The sequence below is a fragment of the Meleagris gallopavo genome, chromosome 11, assembly GCF_000146605.3.
Source record: "Meleagris gallopavo isolate NT-WF06-2002-E0010 breed Aviagen turkey brand Nicholas breeding stock chromosome 11, Turkey_5.1, whole genome shotgun sequence".
In the NCBI taxonomy this organism is placed as follows: Eukaryota; Metazoa; Chordata; class Aves; order Galliformes; family Phasianidae; genus Meleagris; species Meleagris gallopavo.
Window position 1 is genome coordinate 4,703,912 of NC_015021.2, and position 16,127 is coordinate 4,720,038.

The window sequence follows — 16,127 nt, forward strand, 5'->3', positions numbered from 1 at the left end:
GCCCGGGGGAGGCGGCCGGGAAGCTCTCCGGGAGCCGCTCGCTGAAAGTCCGCCCCGCGGGCAGCGGCTCGGTGGTTCCTAGCGGCTGCGTGTGGCCTTGGCTTTATCCCTGCTGGCGAGGAGGTGTTCTCCTGCGCGCAGAGAGCCTAAGCGTTTTGCTCCGGTATTGGGGGCGGGGGAGCGGCGGCAGGACGAAGCCCTGAGCGTGCCTGAAGATGAAGGGAAGTGCTCGAAGAACGCTTCTGGGACGAGAGGGGACGCGTGGCCCAGCGGCTCGCTTTCACGACGCGAAAGATGTGGGCAGACGAGCCCTGTTGTGAATGTGTGTTTCTGGCATTGAAGAATCGTGCTTCAGTGTTAGGTCACCAGTTTGGCCTTTCATAGATCAATTATGATTGCCGTTAGTTTAAGACGACTCTATGCTGTAGCTTGGAGGATAATCTCCAGCCTTAGCAGGTTTAATAAGATTCATCAGAAAAAGTTGACTTTTCTTTTAATCTTTCATTACTTCGTGCAAACTTTATATGTAATTCTGACAAAGGAATTGGTTCTGATGAAGGAGATTACATTTTTTCCTGTTCCTCATTCCTGCATGGGCCTCCCCCTCCTTCTCCCTTTCCCACCCTTCCTTCTCCTTGGAGCGTGTATGAAATTAAACCGGCGGAGATCAGTCAGTTCTGAATTTCAGTTTGTGTCATCAGGATGTCAGTCACATACACATAGGTTGGAGAAAAAGCCTACTGACTTCAGTATTATTGTTTGCTTAGCTATGTCTGTTTGCTTGTTTGTGTTTCTGTGGCATTGAGCAGTATCAAAGAATTGGCCTGTGTGGTATGTGAGAGAATACATATTTTTGTTTGTAAGGGTTTGACTTTGTAAAACATACGTAGGAACCTGAATGAAGTCCTGTCCATCTAAGAAGGACTGAGTACCCCTTATAGGTCCTTCAAGTAGTCTGATGTTCTAGAACAAATTTGCTAATTATAGCGAGACTCAAAACAAAGCAAACATGTAAGTTCTGTACTGAATTCACATGGAACAAACTGCCTTTTATACTAGACAGCTAGTTAGGCTTTTTTTCCCCTGCTTTGTGTAGACTTTTTGCACGGGCTTGATGCAAATACAGAAAATACATTCAGGTTGGGAAGCTGAAAAGAGACTTGCTTTTGACTTACACATGGCACTTAATCAGCCAGCCCTGGCTATTGTTTGCTATGCTAGCAAACTGTTATTTGTGCTGGCATGTGAAACTATTTTAAGGTACTGCACAGAGCTTATTTAATGGTTGCACGTGTTCTTACTGGTTAAACTGTCAGCACAACAAAAGTGCTCAATGAGAATATTCTTTATTTTTCAGGCTTCTTAATTTTAAGAAATGTATCACAAGTGCTGCTGAGATATTTATTGTGGCTTTGGGAGCATTTGTTCCTTCTATCTGTTGGCTGTGATGTGTGGTCCACTAATGTCCATAGTCCAATTTACAGTAACATGAGGGACATACATGCACTGAAACAGCAAGCAAGCAAGGGGCAGCTGTCACTTGCTGTTAAGTTAGCTATCACTTGGTTGCTACTGTGCTTGAAGAAAGTAAGGCTTTTTCTGAAAGATACTTATCAACTGGCATTTTATTAGAATATTATTAGTATCCTAAATGTACAATGTTTCTGTTAAGGAATGATTTTAGTTTTTGTAGCTAGTAACATTGATGCTTAAAGAGAGTACAAAGGACTGTGTTGAGGACTTTTTCTACTGAAATAAAATTGTGTTCCTTTCATATTGAGATGGAAGCACTTTCATGAATTGCGTATGCAGATCGTATATCCTTTCTGTTAACACCTTAGAACATAGGCAGTGGGATATTTTTCTTAGTAATGAGACAGCACAGAGATAAGTCCTACCTCATAACTAGAAACTATTTTTTTTAACATTTCTTCAGAACAAACCTTCAGACAACTTGTTTATTTCCAAATGTTTTTCAACGGAGAGTTCCACAGTGCAGGGAAATGACTTAGGAAGAAACCACGTAATGGTAAATGAGCGTAAAAGTCTTGCTGCTTCTGTAGTTCTTAATGGCTGCTTGCGTTCTGCCTCATAATACTTGCTTTACTGTAAGGCTTTAATGTTGTTATTACTTGGTCTTGCCTGTATGCTATGTGAATGACTTTCATTGCTTCCTGTTTTAATTAACTTTTTTTTCTAGTCTGTTACAGGAAGTATTCTTGGAGTAAGTAGACTGGTTTTTTCAAGGGCAAAGTGCCCAGTGCAAGATTAAAAGACTGATAGTTAACAAGTCTCCTTCAGAAAGGTTACTCAGTTAATTCTAATGTGTGGTTGCTAACATCAGTATCAACTTCAACAGGTGTGTTGTTCTAGATACAGTTCTAAACTTTAGAAGTCTGATACCTGAATAGGGTTTTTTGGAAGTTTTCGGAGGTGTTCATTCAGTCTGTTCAAACCCAAAGCCTTCATGTGGGATCTGTCATTAATTTCTAGTGGTTTCTGCTGTATACAGAAAGATATCAACACTATTTGTTACTAGATCTAGTTTTAAGAAAACCATGACTGTTAAGTGCTTCCGAAAGAGTCCGATTAGCTTGTTCGAGTGCTGCTGAGCACGGAAAAGAACTGATGAGTTTAAAATGGTCTGCTTCTGACTTAAATGTTGAAGGTGAATCACACCAAGTTGTCATAATATAGCGGGGGTCCTTTTACATAATATACAGGACTTAGGTTTTCCCTGCAGGTTGAGTTTACCAGAGTAAAGTCCGAGCTGTACGAAATGGAGGATGCAGGAGAAAGTTCATGCGCAGTAGTTTGGGTAGTGGCTTGGGATAGTGTTGAAATACCTCTGCTTGTCCCCCTGTTTAATTGCTCTTTCTTTGGAAGGAAAGCAGCATAGAATCATGGAAGCTGTGCCCAATTCTGCTTTTTGGTGTTGGAAAAAAATGTAAGAATGTAGAAATATACACATCGCATCATTGTGTTTGGTAGTGATGTCTAATGTGTTTTTGGATGCCGTAGTGTATTCTGCTGATAGTGACATCCTCTCTTTGTCTTAATCACGTGCTGTTTTCACTTGTTTCTCAGCTGTCTCTTGTATGTCTTTGTTTTCAAGCACCTCTCCTGCTCAGCTTTCTCCTAGTTATCACAAATTAAGGTGTTTGTAAATTCTTGAATAAAAGATTACCTGTTTGACTAAGAGTCCACTTCCAGTTCTGTACTGTAGAAACTCTTGATGTAACCTTGCCTGGTGGATAGCTTTTCTAAAAATCTGCTGATGTGATCATCTGGACTCCTCTTCTACCCTTCCCCTCCCTGGCACCACTCTTGTTCCCCCTCCAACCTCCTGGGGAACTTTCTCATTCAGTTGCTGGCACTCCTGGCTTGTCAGGAAGGAGAGAGTAAGAATATTTAAAACATATTGTTACTGTGGGGAATGAAAAAGCTCTTTTATCCAGTTTCTTACAGTTATTGGATGATGTGGCCTTCTGTTGGCTGGTTATAATATTCCTATTTGAAATTTTAAAACTTTCTGGCTGAGGGACTTCTGTATCAGCCAGATTAGTGTTTGATGGCCGATACCAGTAACAGACTAAACAATAAATCTTTGTGTAATGGCTGTGGTTTGCTGTCCCTTTCTCCAGAAGAATTCTGCAGAAATTAAAATGTCTAAATGAGCAGTGCTAGAGTGAAGGTGATTCTGACTGTTGGCGCAGCTTCCCAGTCCTCTTTTTCCTTATCATCATTGGAAAATGGCTCTGTGCTATGTATCTATGCTATCTATACATGTTGTTCTTCTTTCTGTTTTTCTACATGCTGGCTGGAAAGCTAGATAAATGTCTGTGCCATGGTAAATACTGTGCAGCTCAGGAAGGTTTTTTTTTTTTCCCCAAGAAAAAGGCTAAATTAACCTTGATTGTGTATGTAAGTCTTATGTTAAAAATAAAGTGAACTTGTGAGATGGTGGAAGGTCTCCAGGGAAGTCTTCAAGTACCCAGAATGGCCACTACTGCTTATACTAGCTTATTGCTAATAACAATAGCATAGAAATAACAATGAACATGGTGACACTGGGCTTCCAAAATTCATTTTCCAGGCACATAGGAATGTAGGATTCTGTGCAAGGGCCTGGCATTTACCTTGCCTCAGTAACTTCCTGCTTCTTCGGGGATCAGATTTTGCTGGCTGAGACCTGAGATCATGTTAGAATCTGACGTAGGGTGACATTAATGGTGTTGAATAACCATCTGCCTGCCATTCCTCCCATGGAAGTGCCCCTGTATCCCAACAAAGCCCACTTCTAAATATTTATAAATAGAAACTTGTGTTCCAGCCCTGTCTGGTTTTCTCTGAAATGTTGCTGACACTTGTTAGAGAAGAGCACAGAAACGGCCGCTCTCCCAGCAATCACAAGTTTAACCTAAACTTGCTCTAAATTGTATTACTAACAAACCTTTGGTGCTCATTGATGCTGTCTTAAACGTTGAATGTTTAAATCCGCAGATTTTGTGGTCTTGTGCTACTGGCCTTAAAGCTTCCTTTGTTAGAGCCCATGTTCTAACAGTACTTGCTGAGGAACAGCCTTGCTCTGTTTGCCATAGCATCCACTGATGAACTGCCACTGACAGCATGGGCCATATCAGTGCAGGACAGTCTCAGAGCTGGAGGTTCTGGTTGCAGTGCTGTTCTACAGGAATAATCATTTCTGAGTATGAAGCTTGTATTCATGAGCAGGATGGGAGTGTGGGATGCTGTAGCTGTGGCATGCTGGCTGCATGCAGCCTGGCAGAATGGTCATCTGACTCAGTCATCCTTCCCAAGTGCCTCTGAGGAGATGCCTGCGATCTGGATTAAGTGCTGTAGTGTCATCCTGAGGAGCTCTGCAGCACAGAAAGGAGTAACTGGTACTGCTGCGCCTGTATGGGTTACAAATGTATGTTTGGGGTCAATTTGAGTTTAGGAATTATTATCCTGACTAAAGGATTATAATTCATTTGTCTCCTGTTAAATAGGAATATTGTGATGCATTAGAACTGTGCAAAATGCTCGCCTAATATATAAAAGAAACAAAGCAAGTATTAGGTAAATTCTTGTTTGTTTTTCAGTTTGGATAAAGAATATCCTTAATTCCTCTTAGGGGATAACTGTACTTGACTGTCTACCATTAAGCTTCTCCTGCAGGTATCTGAATTGCTTGTGAATCACCTGTAATTCCTGTAGGCAAGGAAGGGTAAAATAGCTTAGGACTTGCGAGCGAGGGCTTTAGTACTTAGGCTTTCTGTTTTGACTTCTCCTTTCTAAATCCAGTAACTGTACTGTTCTAGGGAAATTCTAATTGGTTCATGGATATAGCATGTTCGAAAGTAGCTCATGCTAGTTGTAAATCATATTAAAAATGTTCTTAAGATATTTTGATTGTTAGAATCTAAGTGATTTTATCAAGAAACTGTGCATGTGTTTTGGGTTGCATTTCCATGCTGTGCAATGTAGCCCCTTGTCTTGAACTCTTTGGTCTAGGCTGATTTCATTTGCAGCTCCGATATGCGAGGAGGTCCCACCTCTGGCCATCTTAAATGAACTTAAGAGTTACTTGTATGTATGATAATACAGCTTGATCATTAACTTTGTATTTCTGACCATTAAAGTTTAGAACATCACGTTTTATTAGATCAGTGATTCAGTGGTGTGCTCTTCCATCATGCAAGACATTGGATGCTTCTGTGTTAGGCCCTGACCTGTAGGGATGGGGCGTATTTCCCTCCTTAACAGGAGGATGTAGAAGAGATGAGTTGTCTTGTCGTGCATCGCAGACATAACTTGTAAATCCGGGCATCTTGAGCTTTATAACACAAGCTTTAAAACAGGAGAGCAGTCTGCACTGGAAAGAGGTGAGGTATGTTGGAAGCCTCTTGTCAGGCTAAACACCATCTAGTCAGTGCTTTAAATGTGCTTAGTGTGGTGCTTAACAGAACTGATGGTGCATTTCTGCTGTCTGAAAAGCTGTGAGAGCCCTAATAAATCAGTGTAGAGCAGGTACATGTGTTTTCCTACTTAAATATCTTGTGCTTTCTTGCTGAGATACTAAACTGTGCAGTCTAATTTTAGATGTTCAGGTTTGAAAAAAATTTGCTCTAGGCAAATAACATTCTGTGAAACTAATTTTCGTAGGCCGGTAGGTTCATGTGTGACTTCTGCTTTTCCAGTACTTGTAGGTTCATGCATGTCTTGGCAAGGTACAATGAACTGTTTGTGTTTACCCAAGTGTTTTGAACAGTGAGCGTCTTAAATCTACAATTTTTAAAATAATGGTTAGGCTGTATGTCGTGCTTAGTCTTCCTAGCAGCATCTAACTTTTCTCATGGAAATCAACTTTATCCTTTTTTTTTTTTAAACACAAGAATCAGCATTGACATTTTATAGTGGATGTAGATATTAAGGTGAATTTGCAAGAAAACTTTACAATAGGTTTTTTTTATTAGGCTTTTCAGTACTGAAAAAAACCTACTTTTTAAACTTATGTACAAAGATAAACTTTTTATTAATCAAGTGGGCAAACCAGGTTTATCATTTCCCGTTTGGACGGGGAACAGTGACATCATAATTAACATTCCTGAGGTAATCAGAGTTTAAACAAAACTGCTACTCAGCTTTAGTTAGTTGTCAGTGCTTTGTATTCCTAAAGGCAATCTGAACCAAACTGCCAATTAATGACAAATAACAAATATAAGCAATAAAGCTAACTCTGTACCAGTTGATTTGTTAGCCATTTGCTGGTCCTATATCACATTCCTGTAGAGCAGTAGAGCATCCCTCGTCTTCGCTGGAGACTATCTTCTCGCATACATAGAGAATGCAGTATTTTGTGGTTATCTCATAATTAACTTAGTGTACATTCTTTTTAAGACGGTATTGAAGAAATTCTAGACCTGAATAAGGTAACACGACTGTACTATCTGTTGGTGCCCCCACTGCTTGGTATATGTGGGCAGTAATGTTCTTCCTTTCATTGAACAAAACACAGTTTGATTTTAATTGCAAGTATTTGTGGGCAAAAAGCAGTACTCAGCATGTACTTAAGGAAAAAGCTTGAAGGGAAAGCATTTTTTCATACTTGCAGTGTTACTCAGCAGGATTTTTCTGTGCTTGCACGTTTTGACTGAACTGGTTTTGACAGTATCAAGCTTTGGCAACAAAATTGACTTTTGGTTTCTGTTAGTCCTGCTTTGAGCAGTGTGTGGATGTGAGAATGTGCCCATTTTTGTCTGAGGCAGAGCTGCTGCAGCTTTGAGCTATTCCACTATTTTGAGAGCACAGTCGAAAATTTGACTTTCTTCTGTTGGTGTTACTTGTGGTGTTCAGGAGGAAGATGACAGACCTGTGGACAGGGGCAAAAAATAAGCTAGAAAAAGGTTCTGGGAGGTTAGAGCAAAAGGAAAAGGATCTGAGCTGGGAGGTCTAGCAGGCAGAAATTTACTCCAGTTAGAGTGGGGGTCAAGTGAAAGAGGATTGGGAGGGCAAGAACATGATGATGGAGGGACCTAAGATTGAGAGATGTAAAGGAAAAGATGAACAAGTTTGTGGAAACAGATAAAGGTTTCAAAAGAGGTTTAATTGTCCTCATAAGTTTGTGTAGGAAGGAACAGTTGGCGTGTGCAACTTTGGTCTCCTCTAAAATTCATTTATTTGACTTTGCACTCTAAATGCAGTTTTGAGATGAGTAGACTTCAGTTTGTAATGTTAAAAGTGATTGTGTGATGACAAATTTCCTGAATACTGACAAAATACTTCTTGCTTCTTCTTTTAGGCGGGGCTTGAATCCACCCCACAGAGTGAAGTCAATTTCAATGACAACTTTCACACAACAGGAAATAGAGTTTCTGCAGAAACATGGAAATGAAGTAAGTATTAATTACAGAATACCAAGTGATAAGCACTTCTAATATTCAGCTTTGAAATAGTAGCTAAGCAAAACTTGAGGTTTTTTTAAGTAACAAGTAGTCAGGAGTCTTGAAGCTAAGATCATTTGAAGTGATACTCCTAAGGAGCTCGTTTCACTTCAGTAGCTGATGATCAGAATGTTGTGTTAATACCCAGCATAACCAGCCTAGGTTCACATGGTCGGATCTTAAGAGACAGGTTTTCCTTCAGGTAAGGCACTATGCATTTATTTAAACTCTGCATGTCCAGTCCGTTAGGCTGACTGCAGCAGCATCTCCTGAAAGAATCAACCATGACAAACTTGAATGAATTGCTTGTAGATGTATTTCTATGGAGTAGGTGCTAGGAAGCCTTACAGTAGTTTCAGTAGCCTTCAATGAAAATATAGTGGTATTTTGAAGGTCCTTGAAGAGAGGAAGGAAAAGGAGAAAGTATTTCCTCTAAGGATTAGATAATTCTGTATGTTTAGAGTGACTTATGTCAGCTTTGAAGAAATGAAGTTCTAGTGTACTGTCTTTGTTTTATTTTTTTAATAAATGAAAATGAAATCTGGTATAGACATTGGATTGCATCTTATGGGGACCTGTGTAGAATGTAACTCCTAGATTCCATTATTGCTGTCCTCAATTTGGGGGTGAAGTTTGCATTTCAGTATTGTGCTGTAACATTAAGAAGTTGGAGGCAAATTCTAATCCAAATATGGAAGAATTCTGTTTCACTTTGATAGGATCTGTATTTTGTTTCAGAAGAGTTATTGATTGTAGTCTGTGCAATATTGTACTAACGTATTCTCGTGAAGCTCTGTGGGTGTAAAGCTCATCTTTAGTTAAAATGCTGACACTTAACTTTTATGAACTTAGCCTCATTCATAACTGTCAGCTTTAAGAATGAAAATACAAGTAGCGATTTCTTTTCCTGTCCTAAGAAATAAGCGTTACTTGTTGAAATGACTGTTAGTTGTTCAGTGTGTGATTGCTCTAGACAAAGCTGGAATGGGGTCTAAACTCTACCTGACAGTACAACACTTTCTCAATATCTTTTGAATAGCTTTTTGAAATTGCTGTGGCTTGGTAAAGCTGTTTAACAATGTAAATATTATAGGACGTTGTTGGCTTTTTGCATAAGGAGAGTAATAAAGAATCTTTTGTGGGTTTAAGTAAAGTATATAGGAGTCTCTTTCCGTAAGATTAGATTGTAAAGCAAAGTTAGAGTTTACATTTTCCAAGTATAAAGGAAAACATGTGAGTATATATGTATATGTATGCACAGGTCTAAAGTTTTCATCCATGTATGTATTTGTGTGTGTATATACTTGAGGGCTGCTCCAAAAGTAATGCTGTCTATCTTATTATGTTGGCCCATGATGTCAGAGGTGGATGTTGGTGGTATGGCAGTAGAGGCTGAATCTTCCTGCCAATATTCCATTACATTTTGTTGCCATGTGACAGATAGCAGCAGAGGGATGTCTGACAGAATGGTGTTGGACAATGGAAGTGTGTATGAAACAAAGGTGTGGAACTGAACTGCTCTATGAGGAGGAAATGGTACCCACTGGCATTCATCGACACGTGATGAATGAGACCCAACAGTGGTGGGTGGTGTGTTTCAGCAGTGGGGCACCTCTGCTAGTGCAGACTTTTATGAGTGTGATGTGTGGTCTCTTGTTCCTTACTGGTGAAAATGTATGGCTCCTGGTGGTGACTGTGCTGAAAAACAGTGTTTTGTAGCTGAGAATTTGCTCTATCAAATAGTTATTGTGCAGTTTGTATCTGTTATAGGTTCCATGGAAATAAATAGGAGGTATTACTTTCAGAGCAGCTTATGTATGTACACACATCTGCATTTGCTTTTTTTTTTCAGTTTTTTTTGGAATCTACTGTGGCTAGAGAATGTGATGACTTTTTTCACTTATTTAAAACCTGAAGTTGTCCTCACATAGTTGATCAGCGTAGTAGTTCCTTCTCATTATAGAACTGACTACCCTGCAATTATGATTTATTTTATTCATATTTTACTGTCAATGTAAATATACTTGAGATATTTGCAATGATATACTGTTTCAAGAAGCACATGTCTTTGTTGTATTATTTATTGCTCTCATTAACAAAAACATTGTAATGATTTAACTGGGCTACCTGATAAATAAGATGTGCCTCCATTGTTGTAGTTAAGATTGCTTGCTGAAGTGTTACTGCTTTAAGCACCGTTAGAAGTTTAAAGCCAAATAAGCATGCTTTCACTTCCTCATGCTGTATGTTGTTACAGTAAGTTACAGTAGTTAAGTAGGAACTTTCTTGTATTAATATTGACCTTAGGTAAGTATTAGGTAGATTAAATTCATTTCACTTGACAAAAAACCCTCTTTTTGGTCTAATGTGTTTGTATACATAGACATCTGCACTGATGTTAAGGAATGAAACTTTCTGATCTGAACTTCGTCAGACATGGAACTGTCCAAAGTTTTAGAGACCAGTATGAAACAAAGTACAGTCACTACATGTTTGGGATGTTGGCAGCACTGAGCTTTTTAGTTCTGCAATTGGAAGAAAAATAAAGTTTTTATTCCAAGTTTTAGTGTTTTTAATGTCTACTTTTCTACGGTGTGTAAAATACTTTTGTATAGCCAGGGCCTCTATAGTAAACTTTTCTACTTCTGGATTAATAGATCATAGTGTAGCATAGGGAATTTGTTCTCTGTTGAAAGAAAAATAGCAAGAATCACATTAAACAAACCTTCACTGAGATAAAGTCATTATTAAGGTGGTGAGTTGTTCTTGGAGGAAGTAGTTTTCCACTGTCCTTCAGGGAGTTGTTTATAAAGTCAGTGAGTCAATGTTTTGTGTGAAGTTGATGTTCCCTTAAAAACAAAGGGTAAAGTTTTCTTAGTTCCTGAAATAATAACTTTTCCCCAGTTGTCACAAATTACTGTCTTCTGTGACACAGGTGGTTAAACCTGTGCTTACTAGAAAGCTTCTTTAAAGAGACTGCATTTAGAAGAAACTATTCAGAGCAGCTTCTTTTAAAATGAGATACTACTTCCTTCCCCGTATATTCATTGAAAATCTTCCTAGTGAAGTTAACTTTTGGCTGAGTTTTTACTACTTTGTGTTCAAATCCAAACCTTCTTGCTGTACTTGGAGAGATGTATATTTTCGTATTGTTTATTCATCTGTAGGTAGATACCCAGACTCTGGTTTTACTAACATTGCAGTTAGCTCACTTCTATGGCAAGAATGGAGGTGTCTTCAAGCTGATATTCCTCATGTGTCTTCTGAAGTCATTTTGAAGGATGAAGGCAATTCTGTTTGTCTGGGTAGGATTTTTTTCTCCTTTTCATGAAGAGCAGTATATAAGGTATTTTAATACCTGATGGTAGGTATGCTAAGGAGTGTGTGGTGTGGAGACTCGCTTTGTTATGAGCATTCAAAGAGAGCTGATGTTTATTAGACCTCTGATTCAGTAATGCAGTGTTAGTGGAAAGTGAACTTGCTGCTTGTGGTATACAGATGTGGTACTCATCTCATTACCACTGCAGTTGTGAATATCAGTACAGCAGCTTCCTACCATATATGAAAAATAGTAATATGAGGCAAGGCTCTTATGCCTATTAACTAATAGTTAATTTTTCTATGTTTTTGACATCTGCCAGATACTTTAATTTTTCTCAATAGCTTATTCTAAACTAGTAATGGTGGCAAATGACTTTGTTCTTGTATTTGGAAAAACTGTTTTGCTCTGGGATAGATGCTCACCTGAGTTACTGAGCAGAATGTTGTGCAGGTGTGCTCGGCTGCCTGAAAGTAGTTTAACAGTGCTTAAATATACTTTTCTGTGACCCTTACTGAATGGTACCTGCTACCCCGGTTTAGATTGGGGTAGAGCTAATTTACTTCATAGTAGCTGATACGGTACAAGTGTTTGTTACCTGTTTCCTGCTCTGTAGATTCCAGGAGGATCTGGAACTCCAGAACTGGTAGCAGTATGGGCCTGGTTCAAAACTAGTCTTTGGGCTGAACAAAATGCTGCCCTAGAATTTTCTTGACTGTGAAAAGTAGCTGAGAAACCTGGAGTGGAAAAAATAGTAATAAGCTGGCCCTGATGAGTCCTGAAAGCGTGAGCTGTGCAGTCAGGTGTCCTTGTGGTATATTCCTGGTTCTGTTAATACGATATAGAGATGGATGAGCTGATTGCATGTGGAACAATGTCTTTGTTAGCAGGATTTGCTAGCATGGACTGTGCTGATGAAAGCAGCTGTAGCTTTTGGACCCAAACTGTCTTTGAAATCTGTGTACTGACAGTATAAAATTCCTTTAACCTACAGAGATTAATGAATAATATTGACATTAGAAATGCTGAACTACTAAACAAAGCTATAACTTGCTTACATAAGGGAACTGTTTCCAAATCTCTCTTCCTGTGGTGAGTGTTATGTTTTGGAACATAGTTCTGGTGTACAGTAATCTGTAGTTATTTGCACTGTCAGCATTACATTTGGTGTACAATGGGATATTTTGTTGGGGGGAGGGAAAAAATCTAATTTTGTGTTTACCAGACTGCTGAAAGGTAATATCTCATCAGAGCTTTTTAAACAAGTCTGACACAGGTAATCTTCCCATGCAGTGGGTTGTCTGGGTCTAAACAAGAAGTGCTCTGTTGCTGTATGTCTAATAGTGTGTATTTTCTACTTAAAGTATAGCTTCTCCCAGCAGAAGCACGTCTCTTACTATAATTTATCCTTGCCATGCTGCCTTTTACTGCATAGCAGGGCCTAACTGAATCTGTATGATTCCTAACTAGCTAGGCTAACAGGAATTTAAGTGTGGTGGCTCAATGTGTTGTGTAAGCAGAAGGCCTTTGTTTCTCCCATATCTGCCTTCCCACACACACAGGAGATCTATATCAGTGAAATAGTTATGACATGGTGAAATGTTTGGTGGTTGAAATACATAGCACTAAAACAGAAGTAGCTGAACTCTCAAATTCTCAGGCTTTCTGCAGAATCGAGTGGATACAGCTGTCTTCTCTGTGAGCAGTTTTTAGTGTGTCTTTCCCTCTCCACCACAAGAATCTATAGTTATCCTCCCATCACCACCAAATGCAACTATCCAAACCTAGAAACAGATAAATTGGTACTCCTTTGAGCCCTGTCTGGAACTCCTAAAAGTAAGAAATAAACAGGGAGGCTTGGTTTTAAACCAGAAGCCTTTCTGGTCAACTTGGTTTTGTGAAGTACCAAATACACAGTGAGTAGTATCGTTAGTCTGCTGTGCCAAAGCTGAAAACAAAGGCAGTCCTTCAAACTGTAGGACTATAAAAGGTGTATAGGAAAGAAGGTGGGTAGATGCATTTATTCTAGGAAAGAGTTTATCCCTCAAATAGAATAATTGTTGAGTATGGACTCAGAGAAACCAACGATATAAAGGTAAATTGTAGAATCCTTGGAGTTGGAAGGGACCATACTGTATTTGCACCTGGCCCAGTTTTTCCTTTTTTGTGATAAGTTATGTCAACTTGCAGTTTCTGCCTTTCTACCTCCAGGGTTTTTATCTAGGTCAGGGTGAGTAGGTTGAAGCTGGTTGTGATTCTCTTTTCCTTATTGCTGCATGCTGTACTTGCTGATCTAATTCTGCACTTCCCAGTATCTAGTTGCCAAATGTCTAATGACATCCCTTACAGGTCTGGAGCTTGTTGGCAGAGAACAGATGCTGTTCTTCCCAAACCAGTTGTAAGTGTCCTTACGAACTTTAAAATCCCACTAGGATAGCTATTCTGAGTCTCGGTTTCTTCTAATTATTGTCACTTAACAAGGTTTGCTCAACTTTGCTTTATCTTGTTATTTTGCAGCTCCTATGATATTCACTGAGAAGTAGTAGAGGCAAGCAAAACTTCCAAGTCTTCCATCTGTCAACCTTTAAACAAACTGGACTTTCACATTCTGCATGCACTTACTCATTGTGACTTCAGCATGTCTTTTTTTCTTGCTGCATTGGTGACCCAGTAGGACATGAACTAATTATACTTTTCAGGGACAGTGGACAATGATTATGGATTGTTGGATATGTTCCACTGTTTCTAGGGGCTCCCATGTAACTTGAATGTTTATTCTTGGCTCTGACTTGCCAGGCTCTTCTCATCTAAGAAGAGCATTTTGTTTAATAGAGCTTTGGTTATCAAAAGGAGGAGTATAGCATGGCTTTTAGTGGATGCGCAGAGCTTTTGAGCAGAAACTTTAATTTGTGCTGCTGTTGTAAAAAGAACAATATTACTGTTAAATGGCTGAACCAGGGCTAGCTCAAGAAAATTAAGTAGAAGGATTTCAGAAAGCCTTAGCATTTCAGGTCTACCTTAATAGAGAAGTTGCAACTTTATGATGGATTTGGTTACTTCATATACTACAGTCTAAGAAAGAGAAGAGGAGGTAATTCTGTGAGAGTAGAGCTTAAGATGTGTCTTGAAACTCGGGCAGTAGCATTTTCCTATTTGGCCCTTCAACGCCGATTCACATATGAGGTAGTTAGGTGTTTATTTAAAAAAATACATGCTCTTCAAGGAATTCGGGTTTGATACCCCAAAGCATAAAAATAATTTGTTTTTTTAATATTCTCTGTTTTCTTATAGTAAGTTAATATTCAAAATCTTTAACAGAACATCTAAATCCGTAAAGCATGTTTTTGAGAAGCTTTATGTGCCCTCTACCATCTTTTTGCACCTATTCTTTTTTTTTTTTCTTTCCATGTTCTGGAGGTAATGCCTGGGCCCAAGTCAGCACCTGCCGTGAGTGATTGTGTGCTAATTTGTCCAGGTGTCTTGAGGCAACTCGGGCCAGACGGATCATAGAACTGGAGCTCATATTGAAGTGTTCTCAAGTGCAGTTGCTGATCTGATTTTCTGCTTTTTTTAATGATTAATCTTGTAGTATCTCAAGTAGTATCTATGCGTCAAATTCACATAGAGATTTAAAAAACTGGTAAGTGGGGAGTCACTAGGGTACCCTAAATGTAAGTGCTGAATACCCCACCATAACTAAACTTCAAATAATGTGACATTAATTAAAAAAAAAAAAGCACACTTCCTTGAGCTTTCCTATGAGACTGTATATATTTAAATAGCTTTGAAATAATGTAATCTGGTCAATAAAACTGCACTGCACCGGCTATTGTATTAGTGACTTCTTAGCTTAATATGATAGAAAGGTGACTATTTCAAATTACAACATTAATCAGTTCTGTCTCTGACTAAAATTAATATTTCCTTGTAGGATGAAATCAAACTTGGAAATTATAACAATTCTGTGCAGCTTTCTGCTTTTTTTTTTTTTTTTTTTTGCAGATAGCTGACCATGTTCTGTTACAGCTTGTTTGAAGCATAATCAATGCGTTATTGTGGATCGCGGTCAAGTCAGATGATAGTAACAAAAGTATAGCTAGAGAGAGCATACAGGTCACTAGCAAGCAAGCAAAGACAAGAGGCCTTTTATTGTGCCCTCAGTGCTCGCTCCCAATGGCTGCTGATGTTCAAAGCGTTGGGTGGTACTTCATACAGAAATAGACATAACTGTGTCTTTTATTAGTTTATCATGTGATAGTAGAGCTTTATTTTTTTTAAAAAAAAAAGGCTTTCTAAAAAGAATCATTTGTATTTAAGATTTCCAGACCATTATGTTTACTCTCTACAAATTCTTTATGTAAAGAAACTAAGGTGTGTGAAAGTTTGACGGTAGTAGAAATATTAGTGAAAGCTGTTGAATAAATGGGCACTGCTTGCTGAAACACGTGAGACTAAATGTTAGGTTTTTCTGCTTGGGTGCTATGTGTTGTGGTATTCCCCTCTCACACAGGTATTAGAAATACTCTTCTCCCTGCTTCCAGTGACAGAGAGCCAATAAAGGGTGCCCGGCAGGTTTAATTAGTTGTTAGAATGACTTAAGGCATATTCAGTTACTGCTTTGGTGTTAAAGTGTTTAGAAGAAATTAGTTGCTCCAGGAAATGTTTTTGGAATCTTGAAGGTTCAACGTGCAAGAACCAACTCCCTCAAGAAGCTCGCATCAAGTATTTTAAACCAGCAGTGTGTTTGGACAGTACAGTCCTCCTTCTATAGTCCTACAGCTATTTGTGTACACACAACTGTTGCCTCCTCTGGCTGTGTAGCTGGTAATGACCTCAAGTTGTAAAGGATCTCTCTTTCTCCT

General features: G+C 38.9%; 1 protein-coding gene across 5 annotated transcripts in view; it reads left to right on the plus strand.

The window, feature by feature from the left end:
* The first annotated feature begins 303 nt into the window (after nt 1-303).
* The window catches only part of AGFG1 (ArfGAP with FG repeats 1), a 36,319-nt gene continuing 20,495 nt past the window's right edge, over nt 304-16,127 (plus strand). For 4 of the 5 annotated variants that reach the window (XM_019618949.1, XM_031555104.1, XM_031555105.1 and 1 more), the window contains exons 1-2: nt 306-361; nt 7,805-7,898. In XM_019618949.1, coding sequence (XP_019474494.1) covers nt 321-361; nt 7,805-7,898 — 135 coding nt within the window. In that variant the 5' untranslated portion in view covers nt 306-320. Of the gene's footprint in view, nt 362-7,804; nt 7,899-16,127 lie in introns of all 5 variants that reach the window. The other variant, XM_019618950.2, reaches the window with a different exon arrangement.